The sequence below is a fragment of the Numida meleagris genome, chromosome 3, assembly GCF_002078875.1.
Source record: "Numida meleagris isolate 19003 breed g44 Domestic line chromosome 3, NumMel1.0, whole genome shotgun sequence".
NCBI classification, from domain to species: Eukaryota; Metazoa; Chordata; class Aves; order Galliformes; family Numididae; genus Numida; species Numida meleagris.
This window is the reverse complement of record NC_034411.1, coordinates 1,841,628-1,861,166: the sequence shown is the minus strand read 5'-3', so window position 1 is coordinate 1,861,166 and position 19,539 is coordinate 1,841,628. Positions and strand designations below refer to the sequence as shown.

General features: G+C 48.1%; 1 protein-coding gene across 5 annotated transcripts in view; it reads left to right on the top strand.

Annotated features, from left to right (window-relative positions):
- The window catches only part of BCL11A (B-cell CLL/lymphoma 11A), a 56,755-nt gene extending 38,195 nt beyond the window's left edge, over positions 1–18,560 (top strand). For 2 of the 5 annotated variants that reach the window (XM_021390429.1, XM_021390428.1), the window contains one exon: positions 10,657–16,009. In XM_021390429.1, the coding sequence (XP_021246104.1) occupies positions 10,657–12,662 (2,006 nt within the window). In that variant the 3' untranslated portion in view covers positions 12,663–16,009. Of the gene's footprint in view, positions 1–10,656; positions 16,010–18,043 lie in introns of those variants that run through there. The other 3 variants (XR_002436583.1, XR_002436582.1, XM_021390430.1) reach the window with 3 other exon arrangements.

Below are 19,539 nucleotides of genomic sequence, written 5' to 3'. Positions count from 1 at the left end.
CCTCTCTGTGCACGGGAGCCATTTATAGCAGAAGTGGGCCAAGTTTGCAACTTATTAATCTCTCATTCGCATGTGGGTTGAAAAGAGACACCATGCCTTTATCAGAAGCCAGGCTAGCACAAAAGCCTATGCAAAATCATCATCAAATCCTATTAGAGGTGGAAAATATCTCTTAGATCATCTCATTCATTTCCCTGCCAATGCTAGACTGTTCTTGAGAGTTAATTTGCTAGTGTCTGCTGCCAGCTCCCAGTGTGACCGTGGGTCTGTCATTTTGCCTTTGGGTTGTCACTGGGGCTTGAACCATTTTTCTTGTGTTTCAAAACAGAGGTTTCTCATTTTATTTGGTGCTGGCATGTGCAAAAACAAAAACAAAACACAAAAACAAACAAACAAACAAACAAGAAACCCAAGCAAACAAACAAAAAAACCCCAAACCAAAGATTTTCGTTCCATTTTCATTCCTCCTGCGCGATGATGGGGTGTGTTAGCTGAAGAAACAGTCACAGCCCTGCTGTCTGTGTGCGTGGTCAAATCAGGGAATGCGGTGAGAAGTCCCAAACCGAGGAGTCTTGCAAAGTCTGATTGCAGCTCTTGCTGGTGAGTGCTTCCAAAACGTCATGTCCTGGGCACAGTGGGGCATCTGACTGCACAAAGGGAAGCCTCTGTGGCCAGGAGCATCTCAGATGTGCCTAGGCTGCTCATGCTAGCCAGTGTTTGTCCTGCATGATGTGCTCATTGCTTCTGCTCTGCCTCCTGGCTGCTGGTTCCCCACCTGGCACCATGGAGCGAGCACAGCCCTGTTTATCATGCCCACCTTTCCCAGGTTGGCATGGTTTTGGGATGGAAAGGATTGCACCTCTGAGTGCATTGTCTTGCATGGTCCCTTCCTTTGTGATCCAGGTAGCTGCAACCACAGACGTACAAAAAGGGGGCAGGGAGAAGGAAAGAATACCAAGAAGGAAGGAAATGCCACAGGTACAGATGCAAAGTGTTCACAGGCTGCTGTGGGATCCAGGCTTGGAGTTTCAGCACCAACAAGTTGCTCTGCAAGGCACTTCCTTTTCTTGGGAGCCATGCACTAGCACGGGCTTGGATAAGTGCTGCTCCTATGTCCAGCAAGTCGGTGGGGAAAATAATCCAAACAGATTGCAGCTGGAGCTATTGATAGCGTCAGGTGAATGAAGCTTTCCTTGGTGTTTTGTTTCCAATATGGCAGTGCGCGTGCGAGCACGGCGGCCACACTTGTAGCTTTCTGCCAGGGCTGTGGCAGCAGCTGTGTTCCCAAAGCTGGGCTCCGGGTGCTGCTGAGTGACCACCGCTGGCGGAGAGTCCAAGGGTTTCCTAGTTTGCTGGGGCTCTGTAAATCAGAAGGCCCTTGCAAGCCGAGAGTATCGGGGCTTGGAGCATCACTGCTGCTAGCTAACAAGTGCAGGGGTTTAGCAGCCACCGTGAGGCTTGGTCAGCTCCTAAGGGCTCGCTTTCAAATCATTGCAGTGCGTTTTTCGTCTCCTACTCTGAAATTTGTCTTTGTTCCCTGCTCAAATATTTGGGAGCTTTTCCTTAATTTCAACCCAGCCAATCCATGTTTGCCTTTGCCCACATGCGATGCTGTGCCACAGCTCCTGCTCCTCTCTCTGCTCAGTAAGTGTCAGACATTCTCCATTTCTCCCCCCGTGATGCACAGGCAGTGCTGTGAGGCTGGCGGATTTTCATGATGAGAAGGAAAACCACAGTTAAACAGACCCCAGCGTCGTCAGATCTGAGATGTGGTTTTATTTCAGCTTCAGTACCCCTCCTTTCAAGGCTGCACATCCCATTTACGAATGCACCCGATCTTCCCCCCGCTCACGGCGCTTTTATGGCAGCGTGGCACTGCGTGTTTTGGTGACTCCGCTCCTGATCTACACCATAGGAAATGAGAGCAAAGCCTCATTTTGGCTCTGCCTCAATGCACACCTGAGCTGCACCCCAGTGCCTGCCCCGCACTCACAGAGCCGAGGTCACCCCAGATGCATCTCTGCTGCTGGCAGCCAGGCGCAGGTATGTGCTGCTCAGGGGGTACAGGGTTAATCAGCGACTCCTGGAGTCTGCTGTGCACGTATTTGTGTTCAGCTCCTCGTCCCCAGCTTGGCAATTATTCACACAAAATAGAATATAAATCCCGGCGCCTAATTTTTCTTCTAAAAATTTCACAAAGTAATCAAATCCTGAAGTGCATATTCTCTTCCAGTGGTTTTATCAGTAAATCACGTTTTTATCATTTATCAGCAAAAGTTAGATTTAAGCATCCTCACTGTAATGTTTGAAAGATGAACATTTGTTTCAGTGGGTACTGTGCCAATCAATAATCTTCCAGCTTGACTCAGCTATCAATTATTGCCACAATTATTTGTCTAGTTGGATATTTAAAATGTCATCAGAAAGAGATGATTACATATTCCAGAAAGCGAGGCGCTGTATAATCAGATGAACTGAATCCAGTTAAATGTAGTGTGGTACTAACCTGTCCTTCAAAGCTGGATCCCGCCGCCGCTACTGAAACAACAGCTTTCTGCATTATTGTAAGGAAACAGATCTTAACCTTGGGAGGGTGTGTGTTATTGGGGCTGGGCAGTACTCGGGCAGAGGAGACCTTGTGAGCTGGGAAATTGAATCAGCCGTGCTGACATAAAGGAGGTTTTTTGGGGGGAGGGCTCTTTTTTGTTGGATTTCATCTGCAAATCTATAAATAAGGAAAAGCACTCTTTATCTTCCTTTCCGTGAATTTAAACTCCCGAGCTCGAATCCCCAAATTTTCATATGCCCTTTTTGCATTCCTTGACATGATATATGTATGGTAAATACTCTCCCTTGCCCTGGGAGTGCAATAAAGCTGTAGCAATCCTTGCAAGTCTCACATCCTCCAACTCTAGATATTCTCAGTATTATATCATTTTCAGCTTCAAGGATATCTTATCTGTGGAGAGGAGATGGAATAAACTGGAGGAGACTGGACAACTTTACGACGCCATTTGGTCCTATTTGCAAAGCAGAGAAAAATTTTATTAATTCCACTAATAGGTGCTTGTGCAAGTGATGGAGCCAAAATGCTATAGGATCCGATTCAACACTTGCTGTGCTTGCAACTCTGTGGTGACATTGAACTTACTGAGGGACAGAATAAACCTTTGCCTTCCAAACCGGTGATTTGCAGCCGCAGAGCTTGTTTTGGGGGACCTGCTTTTCCCCCACCTGCTTTGTCAGGATGGTTTGCTGCTGGCTAAACACCACTGCTTTGAGAGTGAGAGGAAAGCGAGCCGGAGGGGAAGGCTAAGCAAGGAGGGCCAGAAGGGGTTCTGTTTTAGGGAGGAAATGGTGGAATAGGGCTCTCAAGGGGAATGGTGCTGAGTCTTTGCATCCCTTTTACTGAACCTGCAAACCACAGGCCTGTTCTCAGCATCAAGCCCAGGTGGCAAGTAGGCGAATGGGGCAGCACTCTGATGGAGCATTTTCTACTCGCTGGGGGCAGACAGATCTGTTGTTGCAGTGCAGTGCCTCTCCCTGTGCTCGTCCCCATGCAGTGTGGCCACTCCTGGAGAGTGCAGCCGTCCCTCCACCCCTCAGCTGGCAGAGAAAGAGAAAACTTAGCAGTGCCAAAAAGCACTGCAGAAAGACAGCCAAAGCAGAGGTGAGGAGGAGGTGTGGTGGTGGTGCGGTGCCTCACCGGTAGCGGTGGGAGGCTGCATCCCTCCTTCTTCACAGCCTCTGTCACCCTCTCTTTTCTTGCCCTGCTCTGGCAGAAGTCCTGCAGCTCTGCACAGACTTCTCGGTGTTCATTTCTTGGAAGGAAACTTTTTGAAGGGTTCTCTGCCTTTTATTCAGACTTAGTCATACGGCTGTCGGAAGGGAAGAAAACAAGAAGAGGAAAAGGGTGCCAACAGAAATTAGAAAAGGAAATAATTCATCACGTATGATGTGTATGAGTGAATAAAATTATTTGGAATCTCTCTGTAGTAATATAATTACCTTTTATTTTAAAAGTGGGTTATTAACTTGATTGTCCCCAGCAGCCATTGGGTAAACATGTAATTGTGGGCCACTGGAATGAGTGTTTGTTTGCCCAGAGCCAGGCTGGGCTTTGGTGCTCGTGTGGGTTGGGGCTCCAGTGAGGTCTCTGCTCAGTCCCTTTCCAGCCCCAAGCCCAAGTAACTTCTCCTTCCATCTGACAGGCTTTAGGCTTTGTGGTGGAGGTGATGGACCTGGTTTCCTCTGCCTGTCCCAGTGGTGATGCTGGTGGGACGCTTTCAAGAGCAACAGCTGGAGATGCCGCCTGCTGAAAACACAGCTTTTGGAGAAAGAAATGAATTCCTAGAGACCCTGCCCTTAATTCTGTCGGTTTGAATGGTGAAACGATGGTGGCTCTACCTTTGGTTTTATTACTGCTGTTGCTTTTGAAAGTTTGGGTAATGGCATTAGAGTTTTGGCATGGTTCTTCTTCAAAAGCAGTACAGTCCATGCAACAATGGTGTTGTTGAGACTTTGTGAAAACATTTTGCCAATCTTATTAAAATTAGTTCACGAAGTTGAATTTATATGAAGAAAAAATCTTTTCAGGAAGGAAAAAATAATTGTATGAATTCTTTTCAGTAACGACTACTTAATGTTTATCGTGAACCGATAGATCAGATGGGATTTCCCAGAGAGGTTGTGGATGCCCCGTCCCTGGAGGCATTCAAGCCAGGCTGGACGTGGCTCTGGGCAGCCTGGTCTAGTGGTTGGTGACCCTGCACTCAGCAGGGGAGTTGAAACTCGATGATCTTTGAGGTCCTTTTCAACCCAGGCTGTTCTATGATAAGTCATAGCAGAAAGGCCATGGAGCAAGTGGGGCCACTGAGACTCCCACAAAGCAAAACATTTTTTAGATTTTTAATGTGAACTCCATTGGTTCCAGGAACTGGCATCCGTCCTGTTCACAGACAATGTGAGCTTCCTTTGCAGAGCTGTATTTTTTAAATGCGCAACAGTAGCAGTGCTTCTCAATTCATAAACCACACTGTGGTGCTTTCTGGAGAGTTTGGGGAGCGTTTTCCTTTTCTATTCAAGTTAATTAATCAGGATCGTTAATCAGGATCATCAAGTCTCAGTTAAGACTGAGAAGTGAATTTTGACTTCAGGGGACTTGCTTTGGGCTAAAACCGCTGTGCTAAAGGAGTGAACCAGCCCCAGCATTTATTGGAAACCATGATGGTAAAATTCACAGAGAACACTGAGAGTGATAAACAGAAAAGTTCACAAAGTCCTCTGTAGTACATAAGTGCAGCCATTATTATTATTATTATTCTTAACCACTGGAACAGCAGCAGCGCTGCTGATAAGGACAGCTAACTCGTTAATATGGACCATTAATATCACGCCTTTTGTAACCTGGAGGGCCGTGAGGAAGGATGAGGGTAATAAGGAAAAGCCTGTTTGGTCAGTTTGTTTCCCACTCCGTGCTGATGGTGCCGACCACTAGGAAAAGGTGAGTCACGAGGCAGCCCATGTGTCATGCCGAAGGGAGAAGTGGCTACCGCAGCCAGGACTGGACCCACTTATCTCCTGTCCCTGCTGAGCTTCCTGTGTCCCAACGGCTCCGTGTCGCTTGCTTTCGGTTGAAGGAATTTCAACAGTACGGATTTCCAAAAATGAAAAAAAAAAAAAAAAAAAAAAAGAGAAGAGCGATTTGACAGGCCAGATGGAGGAGAACTGAATCAAGTACAAGTGGTAACAATTAACTCCTCTTTCTCTCCCCCCCCCTTTAAATAGCATAACAACTCAACATTTATCAGTCCAAAAATCAAGCAGTTAGTTGACATTAGAGCGGAATGAAGAAGTCTCTGTGTTTGGCTAGGGTTGTCTTTCATGGCAAGCAGAAGTGAGGGAGGTGCTTGCCGCAGGTGCTCTGGTCTCTGTCTGATGGCTGAAGGTCTCAGGTATGTGCTCGAGTCACCCATGGGACCAGCAATGCAGCAGCACCCCTGGGTAGTGCTTGCAGCAAGCACAGGGAAATAGAAGGTCTGCAGAGCCAGGCAGCCGCCCCAAGGTGTGATGCTGTGTGGCTGTTTGGCCGCTCCTCTTCTCCAAAGCGCCTGCGTGTCCGGAGAACAGCTTTTCTGGATCCAGCCCTGACTTTTGAGAAATGGAGGAAGCTCTTCCAAAGCACATTGGCACGCAGATGCAGATTATTCCATTACTCACTTGGCAATGGTTGGACTTGGGCGCCTTGCTCCAGAATGTGTTTCACTCCCAGCAGTGGCATCTAGCTGACAGCTTCTCCTCCCAGCTGGTCCCTTCCCCAGCCCGTGTCTGGCACGGCTGCTGGTGCTGCGGGCACGGCCGCAGCCTTGTGTTGTGCCCAGGTGTCGGGAGCTTGCTGGGTTACTCTGTGAGCGCAGCGAGGAAGGATCGGCTCTGTTATTTTTGTAATTTAGAAAAACCTCTGAATGCTGAGAGCAGGCATATCTTCCTGTTTTATTAAGTAATTGTGCCAACTGCCCCGAAAGGCTCTCAAATGCCAGTATCCATTCCAGTCATTTGTTAACGGTTTTTCAGATTGGAATCTAAATCTGTTGCTCACGTGTTCCAACTTAAGTCACTTCTGTTGGGGCCATGGAAGGGAGGATCTGTTCCAAAAGGCATTTTAGGTACTACACGGTGCTCCTTAGAAATGTGGTGCAGAATCACTGGCTGTCTGTGGTCATGGGTGAGCAGTCGTCAGTGAGACCCATTGGGTTTCTTCCTGGCTCATAGTGGCCCTGAGTTCCTGTTTACTGCAGGATGTCCCAATGTAGTCTTCATAGGGTTGAGAAAAAGGGGTATTTAATGGTGCAGGATTCACGCACGACATCCAAGACATCACCTCCCATGGTTCTGAGGGTCTTGTGCAAGCCTGTGAAACACTGAAAGCCAGATCCTTGGCACTGATGCCACCACCAGGAGTGAAGGGGGAGTGGGGCTGCACCATACTTCCGTGCTGCCCATGGGGCCTGGGGTCAGTTCCCCAAAGGTGAGGGAAATTGGCAATGAGATTGTCTGGGAGGAAAAATGTACACAGAGAATTGTAAATGGTAATTGGAAGCTGCTTTTATTCTGATCTGACCAGGAAGGAGAAGGCAACCCTGGCCAAGAAGAATGCTGGAAATACAGGTGCTCCCAGAGGGCTCACGGCTGGGTTTAGATGAAGGGAGCATCAAGGTAGTGGTATTTGATAAATATTTCTGCTGAAGAGCTGGGAAGGCACAGTGTTACATTTGTGTATCATAGGCATATGGTGATGTATTTTCTATGCCATTTGTAGCTGAGGAGGATTTTATATGAGGTCCAATGGAGATAAATATTTTTAAATGAAAAGGCCCTGACAACTTGCACCCAAGAATCTCTAAATGTTGGCAGGTGATGGCTTGTTCTTCGTGAAGCTTACAGACTGGGAAAATAGTGTCCATAGGTCCATAGGTGACTGGGTAACCAGGAGACCACTAGTAACACTTCGCTTATCTGCTCAAGGCAAAATAATTGAGGAGCTGGCATAAGATTCAATTGATAAAGAATTAAGGCCAGAAATATAATACATGCCACTCAGTTTAAATTTATGGAATATAGATCTTGTCAAATAAACCTGATTCCATTCTTCAGGATGACAAGTTTGGTTGATAAATGCAGATGAAATAGACTTTGCAAGGCGTTAGACCTGGTTCCGCATGAGATGGAAGAATAAATGCTGTGCAGCATTGATGGCACGGGCAGGAGGATGGAGGTGTGTGGCCTCAGGATGAAGTTTTGTGTGGAGGTATCACGGGGAGTAAGCCCATGTGTTTGTGGATGTCAGCACTTGGCACAGAGCTACAGAAAATTATCATAGAATCCTAGAACAGCTTGAGTTGGAAGCGACTTTACAGCCCGCCCAGCCCCAACTCCTGTTGGCTTTGAGCACCTCCAGGGATGGGACATCCACAGCTCCTCTGGGCAGCCTGTGCCAGCTCCTCTCCACTCAAGAAAACTTGATGTGCCATGCTTTCTGTGTGCTTCCTTGGTATGTGGGGGGCATTTCGTATACCAAGACGCTTTCCAGTGGATCGCCAACAAGAAAACAACACGAGAGAAGGGAGTGAGGTTGGAGCCATGGGCTGGGGTGGTGCCGTCCTGCTTCACATCCAGATTTGGGACACTCGTGTAAGTCTGTTGGAAATCGCTGGAAAACCCTGGTGGCATTGAAGTACTGTTTTGGCCAAGGCATCCTATCACATTGCCCTGGTGGAAGGTGAGGTGAGCTATGAAATGAAGCATCCACTGGATCCCTTCCAGCCCGGGCTGCTACAGGAGCACAGCCAGCTATGGGGTGGGATGAAGGGAGGGTGAGACTCCTCCATGCCCTCTGAAATGCTCATGTCTCTGCGTGCTGGTAATGAGCGAGCAATTGCCATAATTCTTACCAATTGGCAAGGCTGTGTTATGCTGGTCAGTCCATAGCCTCCGTAATTAATCAAGCACTAACAGACAAATTAGAAATTGTGTCTCTTCAAAGTGGGAGGTGGAGGCAAACCACAGGTGGATTTTAACCGTTTCACTGCTTTCTTTTATTGCCCAGCTTTATGACACTCTTTCAAAAATGGTAGGTTGTTTGAGATTAGGGAGCTTTTGTACATGAACGTTATTTTAAATTTAAATTATTGTCTTGATTACCAAACATGGTCGGCAAATTAAAAACTTGTTTTTCAGGAAAGCAAATGAAGAATAATATTACATTTTACACTCCACTAAATCAATGTAGCCCTAATTTTACCGTGCAGGAAATCAATCCTAGTCTTTATAACGGTCGAAGATGTTTTGAACAAAGTAATTTTGCAAATTATGGCAAGTAACACATTTATTGATGACTGTAGTTTAGGAATTTAGAATTTGTGAGCACTGTAATATAATGAGGCTGCACTGGCAGGAGCTGAGTGAAATACAGATTATATGGTGAAACTGTAATGCATCATTTGCTATTAGTGGACTGGTAATAATTACTAGTTTCAAAGCAGCTTTTTCCATGTAATCTTTAGTCTCAGTCGTAACAGCCCTTCTCATTGACATTATGATTACACTAGCTGCCCTTATGATCTGGAATATCTAGTTGATGGGAATACTAAAATGCGATAGTGAGCACTGTATGTTGTATCCTCATTATAAGATAAAATGCTATTTTCTCTGTCCTAATACATAAAACAGAGAAATGAGGTAGCCTTACTTTGTCAGTGCACCATGGCCATGATGTGCGACTTGTAGTGCACTGGTAAAAACTTCCACTTTGTTACAGCAAAGCAAGATGACATTTTCATGTTTAATTTTTTTTTTTTTTTCCTGAGCTCACAAATGAGCAGAATGAATGTGAAAGCCCAATTGAATTTTGCTCTAATTTCAACAGATTTAAGTATTTATCTGCACTCACGTGCCTGGCACGTAGCAAGCACCGCAACGCATTTTATTTGAAAGCTGGCTGCGGTTGAAGGACGAGATGTCAAATATTATTCCAAGAGCTTTTAAAGTGGCTTAAAGTGTTAAACGCCCGCTGGAGGTGGCCGAGGTGTGTTTTACTCACCCAATTCAGATTGTCAGGCCAAATGTGTCATGATGGAGGAAGCGGGTGGCTGCAGCGTGTCTCTCCAGCCGGTGCTGCAGGCTGCCTGCCTATCGTGTTCCCATCTCACCATTCAGCTCTCTGTACGACACCCAGATGAAGCTGTTCTCCTCGACGGAGATGGAAAAAAAGATGGTTGTGGATAAAGTTATGTTTTCTTTCCATATCTTCTTTTTTTTTTTTCCCTTCTTTCCTTAATACCCATTTCTTCATACTAGGCAATTACGTGAAACCTTATTTGGGTAACTCACGTTGTCTCATGCTGATTTTTACCTGCGGTGGTTTGGCTGGAGCAGGGAGTCCCCTGGGCACAGCTTGCTTGGGAAGACCCCGGGGGTATTTCTGTTATTTGTATTTGGCAAATCTCAGGAGTGTTTTTTTTTTTTTTTAAGTCGCTGAAATAGCAACTCTATAGAACAGCTAGGCAGGACTGGCAATTATTTTTTGTGCTCATCTGAGCTCTAGTTGCAGGTTACCAGCATTGAGCAACAATTGCATATGGGGATGGAAGTCACTTATGCACAAACTTACCAGGACAGCTAGAAATGCGCTCATTGTCGCCCTATCTCCCACTGCTCTTCCCTTATGCCCTCAAAAAGTTACTAATTTCCCTTGCTTTGCAATATATCATTGGGGGCTGCTTTCTTCTGCCATTATTAGCTTGCTTTTTGTTATTAGTTGGTTGCTCCTTTGTAATGCCCATGTTATCTCCCAAAATAAATGACCGTGGAACAGAGTGTGCTCGCTCCCTGCTGCCATGCCGTTCACCGGCCTCAGCCCCTCTGCAGTGCTCCAGCCCGTTCCCTGCTTGTCTGCAACTTTCTGTGTCCTGCTCCCTGGCCCAGACCCTGTTCCACTCCCTGCTCAGTTCTGAGTTCAGTTCTGAGCTGGGAAGGGGAGTGCAGCTTCCCCCAGCCCTGCACGCTCCCCTCTCCCCACTTGGCTGTGGCCTTGTGCGGAAGGACAGCTCAGGCGTGGAGGCGATTAAACATTTACGCTGCTGTTGTGTTGTTTTGCAGGTAAAGAAGAGCCCAGCAGCTACACGTGCACGACTTGTAAACAACCTTTCAACAGCGCCTGGTTCCTCTTGCAGCACGCACAGAACACGCACGGCTTACGGATCTACCTAGAAAGCGAGCATGGCAGCCCCCTGACACCACGGGTTGGTATCCCATCAGGACTAGGTGCAGAGTGCCCTTCCCAGCCACCTCTCCATGGGATTCACATTGCAGACAATAACCCTTTTAACCTGCTCAGAATACCCGGCTCGGTCTCGAGAGAGGCGTCGGGGCTGGGAGAAGGGCGATTCCCACCCACGCCGCCCCTCTTTAGCCCTCCCCCGAGGCACCATTTGGATCCGCATCGCATAGAGCGCCTGGGTGCCGAAGAAATGGCTCTGGCCACCCATCACCCTAGTGCCTTTGACAGGGTGCTGCGACTGAACCCCATGGCGATGGAGCCCCCTGCTATGGATTTCTCCCGGCGGCTGCGGGAGCTGGCCGGCAACACCTCCAGTCCGCCCCTGTCCCCGAGCCGGCCCAGCCCTATGCAAAGGCTGCTGCAGCCCTTCCAGCCTGGCAGCAAGCCCCCGTTCCTGGCCACACCACCTCTTCCTCCTCTGCAGTCCGCTCCTCCTCCCTCCCAGCCACCAATGAAGTCCAAGTCCTGCGAGTTCTGTGGGAAGACCTTCAAGTTCCAGAGCAACTTGGTGGTCCACCGCCGGAGCCACACTGGGGAGAAGCCCTACAAGTGCAACCTGTGCGACCATGCCTGCACGCAGGCCAGCAAACTGAAGCGCCACATGAAGACACACATGCACAAGTCATCACCCATGACAGTGAAGTCGGATGATGGGCTCTCCACTGCCAGCTCCCCTGAGCCGGGCACCAGCGACCTGGTTGGCAGTGCCAGCAGTGCCCTCAAGTCAGTGGTGGCCAAGTTCAAGAGTGAGAACGACCCCAACATGATCCCCGAGAATGGAGACGAGGAAGAAGAGGAAGAGGAGGAGGAGGAGGAAGAAGAGGAGGAGGAAGAGGAGGAGGACTTGACCGAGAATGAGAGGCCGGATTACGGCTTCGGGATGAACCTGGAGGCGGCCCACCACCACGAGAACAACTCGCGGGCTGGAGAGGAGAGCCGGTCGATGCCGGATGTCATGCAAGGTATGGTCCTCAGCTCCATGCAGCACTTCAGCGAGGCCTTCCACCAGGTGCTGGGGGAGAAGCACAAACGGGGCCACCTCTCCGAGGCCGAGGTACACAGGGACACTTGCGATGAAGACTCGGTGGCTGGTGAGTCCGACCGCATTGACGACGGGGCGGTCAACGGCCGGGGCTGCTCCCCCGGGGAGTCTGCCTCAGGTGGCCTGTCCAAAAAGCTGCTGCTAGGTAGTCCCAGCTCCCTGAGCCCCTTCTCCAAACGCATCAAGCTGGAGAAGGAGTTCGATCTACCCACCGCCGCCATGCCCAACACCGAAAATGTTTACTCGCAGTGGCTGGCTGGCTACGCTGCCTCGCGGCAGCTGAAGGACCCCTTCCTCAGCTTCGGTGACTCCCGACAATCGCCCTTCGCCTCCTCCTCTGAGCACTCGTCAGAGAATGGCAGCCTGCGCTTCTCCACGCCGCCGGGAGAGCTGGATGGTGGCATCTCGGGCCGAAGCGGCACGGGAAGTGGAGGGAGCACCCCGCATATTAGTGGCCCGGGCCCTGGCAGGCCCAGCTCAAAAGAGGGCAGACGCAGCGACACTTGTGAGTACTGTGGGAAAGTCTTCAAGAACTGTAGTAATCTCACTGTCCACAGACGGAGCCACACGGGCGAGCGGCCCTATAAGTGTGAGCTTTGCAACTACGCCTGCGCCCAGAGTAGCAAGCTCACCCGGCACATGAAAACACATGGTCAGGTGGGAAAGGACGTTTACAAATGCGAGATTTGTAAGATGCCTTTTAGCGTGTACAGTACCCTGGAGAAACACATGAAAAAATGGCACAGTGATCGAGTCTTGAATAATGAGATAAAAACTGAATAGAGGTATATTAATACTCCCCGTCCCCGCCCCGGCTCCCTGTAGAGGTTTTCTAGTCCCTTGTGATTAAACTAATGGAAGCTAAGGAAATTTGGAAAGTGCTTGTCACCAGCACACCTGTTTATTTTCTTTTTGTTCTCACCGTTTGAATGCATGATCTGTATCGGGGCAATACTATTGCATTTTACGCAAACTTTGAGCCTTTCTCTTGTGCAATAATTTACATGTTGTGTATGTTTTTGTTTTTGTTTTTGTTTTTTTTTTTTAATTTTATTTTGAATTAGACAGCATGTATGGTATGTTATGGCTATTTTTTAAATTGTCCCGGATTAGTTGCTGAGCAAACATGTCGCTGTTTCCAGTTCCGTTTGGAAAAAAAAAAAAAAAAAAAAAAAAAAAAAAAAAAAAAAAAAAGGGAAAAAAAAAAAAAGAAAAAAAAAAAAAAAAAAAAAAAAAAAGAGAGAAAAAAAAAGAGGAAAAGAGAAAATCGAAACAAAACAAAAACAAGAGCAAACAGAACCGACCATGCTGCATACATCCTGTAATACATATCATGTACAGTTTTGTTTTGTGACGTGTGAAGGAATGCGCGCTCTGGGTAACCCTCTGCGGACAGGACCGATAGCACTGAAGAGGCGTCACGTTAGCTAGATTTCTGTCTTAAAAGAATAAACGTGTCGATTGGACAGAGTACCGCTTAGGAACAGGCCTTTACTTGAAGCCCAGCCCTCCGCCACCGGTAACTGAGAGGTAAATTCCTATTCTCATTTGGTTTAAAACACAAAGTCTGAGTGCCTTGGATCTCTTGCGAGCGATGCTGACGACTCCTTTCTGCTCCCTCTGCACTCGTAGCTCGTCTCGGCGCTGAGCCCGCGTGAGGAGCGAGGACGTGGGGACGTATGAGGAGGAGCAGCCCCAGCCCCAACCCCAGCCCCAGCCCCAGCCCCAGCCCTGACGGCGGCAGTCCCCCTCCGCCTGCTCTCTCCCAGTCCCGACCCTTCGTGCTGGTGTAGAGACTGCCTCGCTCCCGGAGCGTGCAAAGAGATAGGAGCTCCCTGCCCCACTCTTGTATCCCCCCCGTACTGATGGTTAAATAGAATGTGAAATGCGCAGAGCCCTCCACCGTGGTTAAACACACAAGTAAGGAAATTCGTTTTATGAAGATATTTACTTTTAATAATATCTTTTATTGATTCTGGCACAAAAACAAATAAATCCCGAGCCACTCGGTTGTCAAGCTGACAATTGAATTATAAACTTTAAGACCTCATGTACCATGTAAAAAAATAAAGAAGACTGGCAATAATACTTCACCGAGTGTAACAGATAGAGGAGTGAAAAATAATTGTGATTTATCAGCACAACGTGGTACTGTTTGCCATATAAACTAGAGCAGGTGTATAAGCTAATATTGATATGACGGTGATTTAACTATGAACTATTAAGTCTTGCCTATAATGTGACGCTCTGGAGAAGTAACAGAGAATTAAAAAAAGAGAGAGAAAAGATAAAGAGTAGCAGTGTATGTCTGTGCTCCCTAAAGTTGTACTCCGTTTTTTTTCATGCTCTTGTGCTCTTTGTGTTGACATGGAAGAGGATTCGTTGTGTTCTCACTAAGCTAGCACCTGCCCCGTTGGTATTCAGATAGCACTTGACTCTGCCTGTGATGGCTGTATCTTTCCTCTAATCGAAGGTACAGAGGTTGAGTATAAAATAAGACTGCTCAGATAGGACAATTAAATGCACTGTACAATTTTCCCAGTTTACAGGTCTATACTTAAAGGGAAAAGTTGCAAGAATGCTGAAAAAAAATAAAAATTGAACGCAATCTCATTGATAAACATAAAAAAAAAAAATTAAAAAAAAAAAACAACCCAACAAACGTTGCCAGCCATGTACTTGAGTAATGAGCTTATCTCCTTGGACGCAACACTGCAGCGCTGTGAATGGACACAGACTCTACACTCACATAACAGAAATGATTTGCTTTCGCTCCTACAGTGCGAAGATTTTTTTTTTTTGTACAAAACTTTTTTAAATATAAATGTTAAGAAATTTTTTTAAAAAGGAAAAAAAACCAACACTTCATTATGTTTAGGGGGAAACTGTATTTTAGGGTTCATTGTCTTGGTGGTGTACCAGACTTGTTACTCATTTAAAATGGTAGTGGAGATTCTATGCCTTTGATATACACAGCTCTTCAGGTTGTACAAAACATGCATCGGGGAAAGGTTTAAGATTATATAGTACTTAAATATAGGAAAATGCACACTCATGTTGATTCCTATGCTAAAATACATTTATGGTCTCTTTTTTCTGTATTTCTAGAATGGTATTTGAATTAAATGTTCATCTAGTGTAGGCACTATAGTATTTATATTGAAGCTTGTATTTTTAACTGTTGCTTGTTCTCTGAAAAGGTATCAACGTACCTTTTTTGGTAGTGGAAAAAAAAACAGGCTGCCACAGTATATTTTTTTAATTTGGCAGGATAATATAGTGCAAATTATTTGTATGTTTCAAAAAGACAAAAAAAGCGTGACATTGTACAGATCAGAGGCCATATGATGGCTGTTTGGGGGAAAGCTGTTGAAATGTCACGCTGCTGCCGTCACAGAGGGTTGTACATATCTTTTTGTTCTTTTTTTCCTGCTGCCATACTGTATGCAGTACTGCAAGCTGATAATGTTGGTTTGTTACGTAGTGTGCTTTATGTCCCTCTCCTTCTATCACCCTACATTCCAGCATCTTACCTTCATATGCAGTAAAAGAAAGAAAGAAAAAAAAAAAAAAGCTTAAAAAAAAAAGCTAAAAAAAAAAAAAAACAAAAAACCGTTTTGCAGTTTTTTTCATTGCCAAAAACTAAATGGTGCTTTATATTTAGATTGGAAAGAATTTCATATGCAAAGCATATTAAAGAGAAAGCCCGCTTGAGTCAATACTTTTTTGTAAATGGCAATGCAGAATATTTTGTTATTGGCCTTTTCTATTCCTGTAATGAAAGCTGTTTGTCGTAACTTGAAATTTTATCTTTTACTATGGGAGTCACTATTTATTATTGCGTACGTGCTCTGTTCAAAACGGAGGCACTGAATTTGATCTTTTGTTTTTCTTTGGGGTTTTTTTTGGGGGGGGGATTTTTTTTAATTTTTAATTTTTTTTTTTTTTTTTTTATTTGGATGACCAAAGGTCATTACAACCTGGCTTTTTATTGTATTTGTTCCTGGTCTTTGTTAAGTTCTATTGGAAAAACCACTGTCTGTGTTTTTTTGGCAGTTGTCTGCATTATCCTGTTCATACACCCATTTTGTCCTTTTATTGAAAAAATAAAAAAAAAACCTTAAAGTACACACTGTCGCTTCGGGGTCCTCATTCGGCGCAGGCGCAGCCCTGGGCCGCAGCAGCAGGCGGTCGGGCCCTGGGCCCTCGTGCCGCTCCGGGCCAGGCAGGGTGGCCCCCCTGGGCCTTTTTGGACAGAAGCGTGGGTTTGTGGGGCCTTAAGATCCGGGCTCCATGGGGCCTTAAGATCCGGGCTCCATGGGGCCTTAAGATCCGGGCTCCATGAGGCCTTAAGATCCGGGCTCTAGGCCCACGGCGCCATTTGTGCTGTGTTCTACAAGTGCCGCGCGCGCAGCGCCTCGTGGCCGAGCACCCACCTCTGTGGTTCTGTCTCTTGCTGTTCCTGCTGTAACTTTGGATTGAACACTTTTCATTTTATTCTTTATTTTATTTTTTTCTTTTTCTTTTTCATTTGGTTTCTGTGAAGCTTTCCAGTTGTTCTGTCGTCTCCTTGTGATGGCATCGTTCATTGCCTGTATTTCGCCCTTCTGAAGGGGGAGTTGGGATGTAGAAGGGAAAGGTTGCGTGTCACCTATGTATGAAAAGAAAAATGACCACTTTTCTGAAGAAAAAAAAAGAGAAAAGCTCAATTTTAGCCCCAGCCAGGAGGAAGGGAGACGAGAGTGGTGCCGCCCATGGGAGCTGCAGCTTTCTCTGGGCTACCTTCCATGTAGGCAATAGTCACGTGCCCCCCCAGAGGCTTGGTGGGGCTGTGCTCCGTGCACAATTAACACATGGAAGGGTGGAAAGTGTGCCTTGTTGGCGATGGCTCTTGTATCGGGCAGCGCTTGGTTTGCACTCAGCTCTCCAGGAGCACAGCCCCGTGGCTGCAGCCTGAATGCCGAAACTGAAGCCACAAAGCCACAGTGTTCCCCAGCGGTGCAGAGCCCAGGTACAGTGCAGCCTGTGCTCCAGGATCCTCTGAATTTCTACATCTCTGTACCTGTGAGCAGCGTTTGGTAGCCCACTGCTGCCCGTCATAGCTCAGACCCTATCCGCTGGAGAGAAGGAATGCATTTCTGTGGCACAGACCCATTGCCATTAGTATTTAACATCCTCTAAATTAAGTGATTTATGAAATGAAGGCACCGAAACAGTATCAGGAATTCAGGCTACAGATGTTTCATATTTGTTTCCAAGTGTGGAGACAAATACAGGAATAAGCAATCTTTGCTTGGCATTGGTGGCTGTGGCTATCTGATGACTTACAGTTTCAGGGTTTATCGGAGCGCAGAGTTTGTACAGCAAGCAAAGAGATGGAGGCTGTTGCTACAGCTCGTGCGTGCTCCGGTTGTACGCTTTCCCCCACAAATGTTGAAAACTGTTTATGGAGGCTGTGTGGGATGGTCACAGTACTGTGCAGGAGCGTGTCTGCAGCAGGCAGACTCACTGCCGGGCCCAAGTGCAACGTGGAGCCGCCGGCACCTACTGCCCCGTGCTAGGATGGGCTCCACTGGCCCTGACTGGTTGCGGTGCTTGGCCCCTGACACTGCCGCAAGTCAGACCGAAATGGGTCGGATTCCGAGTAAACAGAGCTAAAGGAAGGTTTTCCTTCGTGAGGTGCAGCCATGTGCTCTGGGTGTGGGGCAACCACCCCAGCACACTGGGGGGATGTGGCTGGTGGGTTGCCCACCTGGCCCTGCGGCAGCCCTGTAGCCGAGCTCCTGAGCGTGATGGAAGTGATTCCCATAGAAGTGGTGCCCCGTGTAGCGGTGTGGGGTCCGTGGTGGCAATGCTCTGGGTGCATCCCAACAGGCGATGCAGGGCCAGCAGCGCAGCGCTTGGGGATAGCTCCGCGGAGGGATGTGTGCCGGCGCTGGGGGAGGTCAGCGAGGTGTGGGGATCAGTGGTGAGGCAGGTGGGCTTGGTCTGGGTAGAGCCTTAGCAGAGAGCAGAGGCTACTCTGAGGGCCCTGGCGAAGGGTGCGGGACTGGGGGCGGTAGGGAGGGCTTTCACCCCTCGCTGCTTAGGTAAGACAATAGGGGCAGGAATCGCACCCTGGTCCGTGTCACACTTGTCCTCTCCTCTGTCCCCATGCTCTCCAGGTGCGGTGTACCCCCCCGGCTGGCGCGGTGCCCAGGGAGCCCCGGATGCCTGGCAGTTTTCGGATGGAAGTTCAAGAGCACTTAAGTTTTGAGAGGAGGTGAAGCGGGGCCGGCGGCTGGCAGTGCACGCGTCTGGAGGCGGTCCCCATCCTGTGGCTTGCTGTGACCTGCAGCACCTGACGTCCCGCCAACGGCAGCACCCCCCAGCTCCTCCAGCCTGCAGGACTGTCGTATTTATATTTTGTAATAGAGTACAACACTACTTTTGTTCAGTTTCTGTTTGTTTATTTCTTTTTCTAAGAACAAAAAAGCAAAAATGCCTACCAAGGTTGAGGGCTGCTCAGGGGCTCTGGCCCTGAGGAGAGGACTCTGCCCACACGTTGGCCCTGTGCGGAGGACCCGGCTCCATGTTTGTCTCTATTTCCCATAAAGTGCACCTCACATTATGAATTGCCAATAAAACACAGTGTGGATCCATGGCAGGTGGGCAATCACCATAATAAATGTTGGAGTTTTAGGTTTTGTTCGCTCTTTCTTTACTTTGCCATTAGTGGCCAAGTCAGGGCAGTGGCTGTGAGTGTCGCCATGCGCAGGAGTGGTGCGCCAGGCCCCACAGGGCTCACAGCTGGCCCTGGTGTCCATCCTCGTGCTCTCCGCCACTGCCCATGTGCGACTGACTGATAGTGACTGCTGTATCACATTTCTGCTGTTAACCAGTGTGCTTTGGGGTCAGCAGGATCTGTGACCTCCTTTGTCGTGTCGCTGTTGTCAGCCCTCAGCCGAGCCCACAGATTCGGGGTAGATTTGGTGAGGGTGAGGCTCAGCCCTGCCCCGGCCGCACTGCTCCCCATGCCTTGCCCTGGGCCACCGCTCCACACAACTCTCCTGCGTGCCTTGCCCTGAGTGTAGCCCCCAGACAAGGATTTCACTGGTTGGTTCCAAGTGCTTTGTGGAACAGAAGATAAGTTAAGTGCGTGCTTTTGTGCTGTCTTTGATGGGATTTACGGGCTGTAGCTCCCCAGGACTGTGCTGCGGAGTGGAAACGGAGAATGCAGCAGCCATGGGTTGGGGACTGGAGCTTGCTTGGGTACAGAGCTGGCAGACTTAAATCTGAGTCAGGGGCCAGGCAGTCTTGACAAAATTGCTGTGGGTACCATGGCTTTGCCTCTTCTGTGCTAGGTTCTGCTCTTACTGTTTTATTGTGGGTTGTGCTGCACTGGGCTAACAGGGCTCTGCTCTATCCCCAGTTTGCACTCCTGGCACTGGCTGCTCCACAGCTGCTGGCCTGCAGCTCCCATGTGGTGCTGCTTGGCTGTCCCCAGGGCTCTGTGTGCTAAACAGCTCCTGGGGCTGCCCTTGGACTCCATGTTGTCTGAGTGCAGGCAGAGCCTGGTGCTGTGCTTGCTTTGCAGCACTGTCGGAGCTGCTCTGTGCCCTGCTGCAGCAGGATGGTGTGGTGGGCTCTCTGTGGGCATTGCAGCCTGCAGAAAGGAACC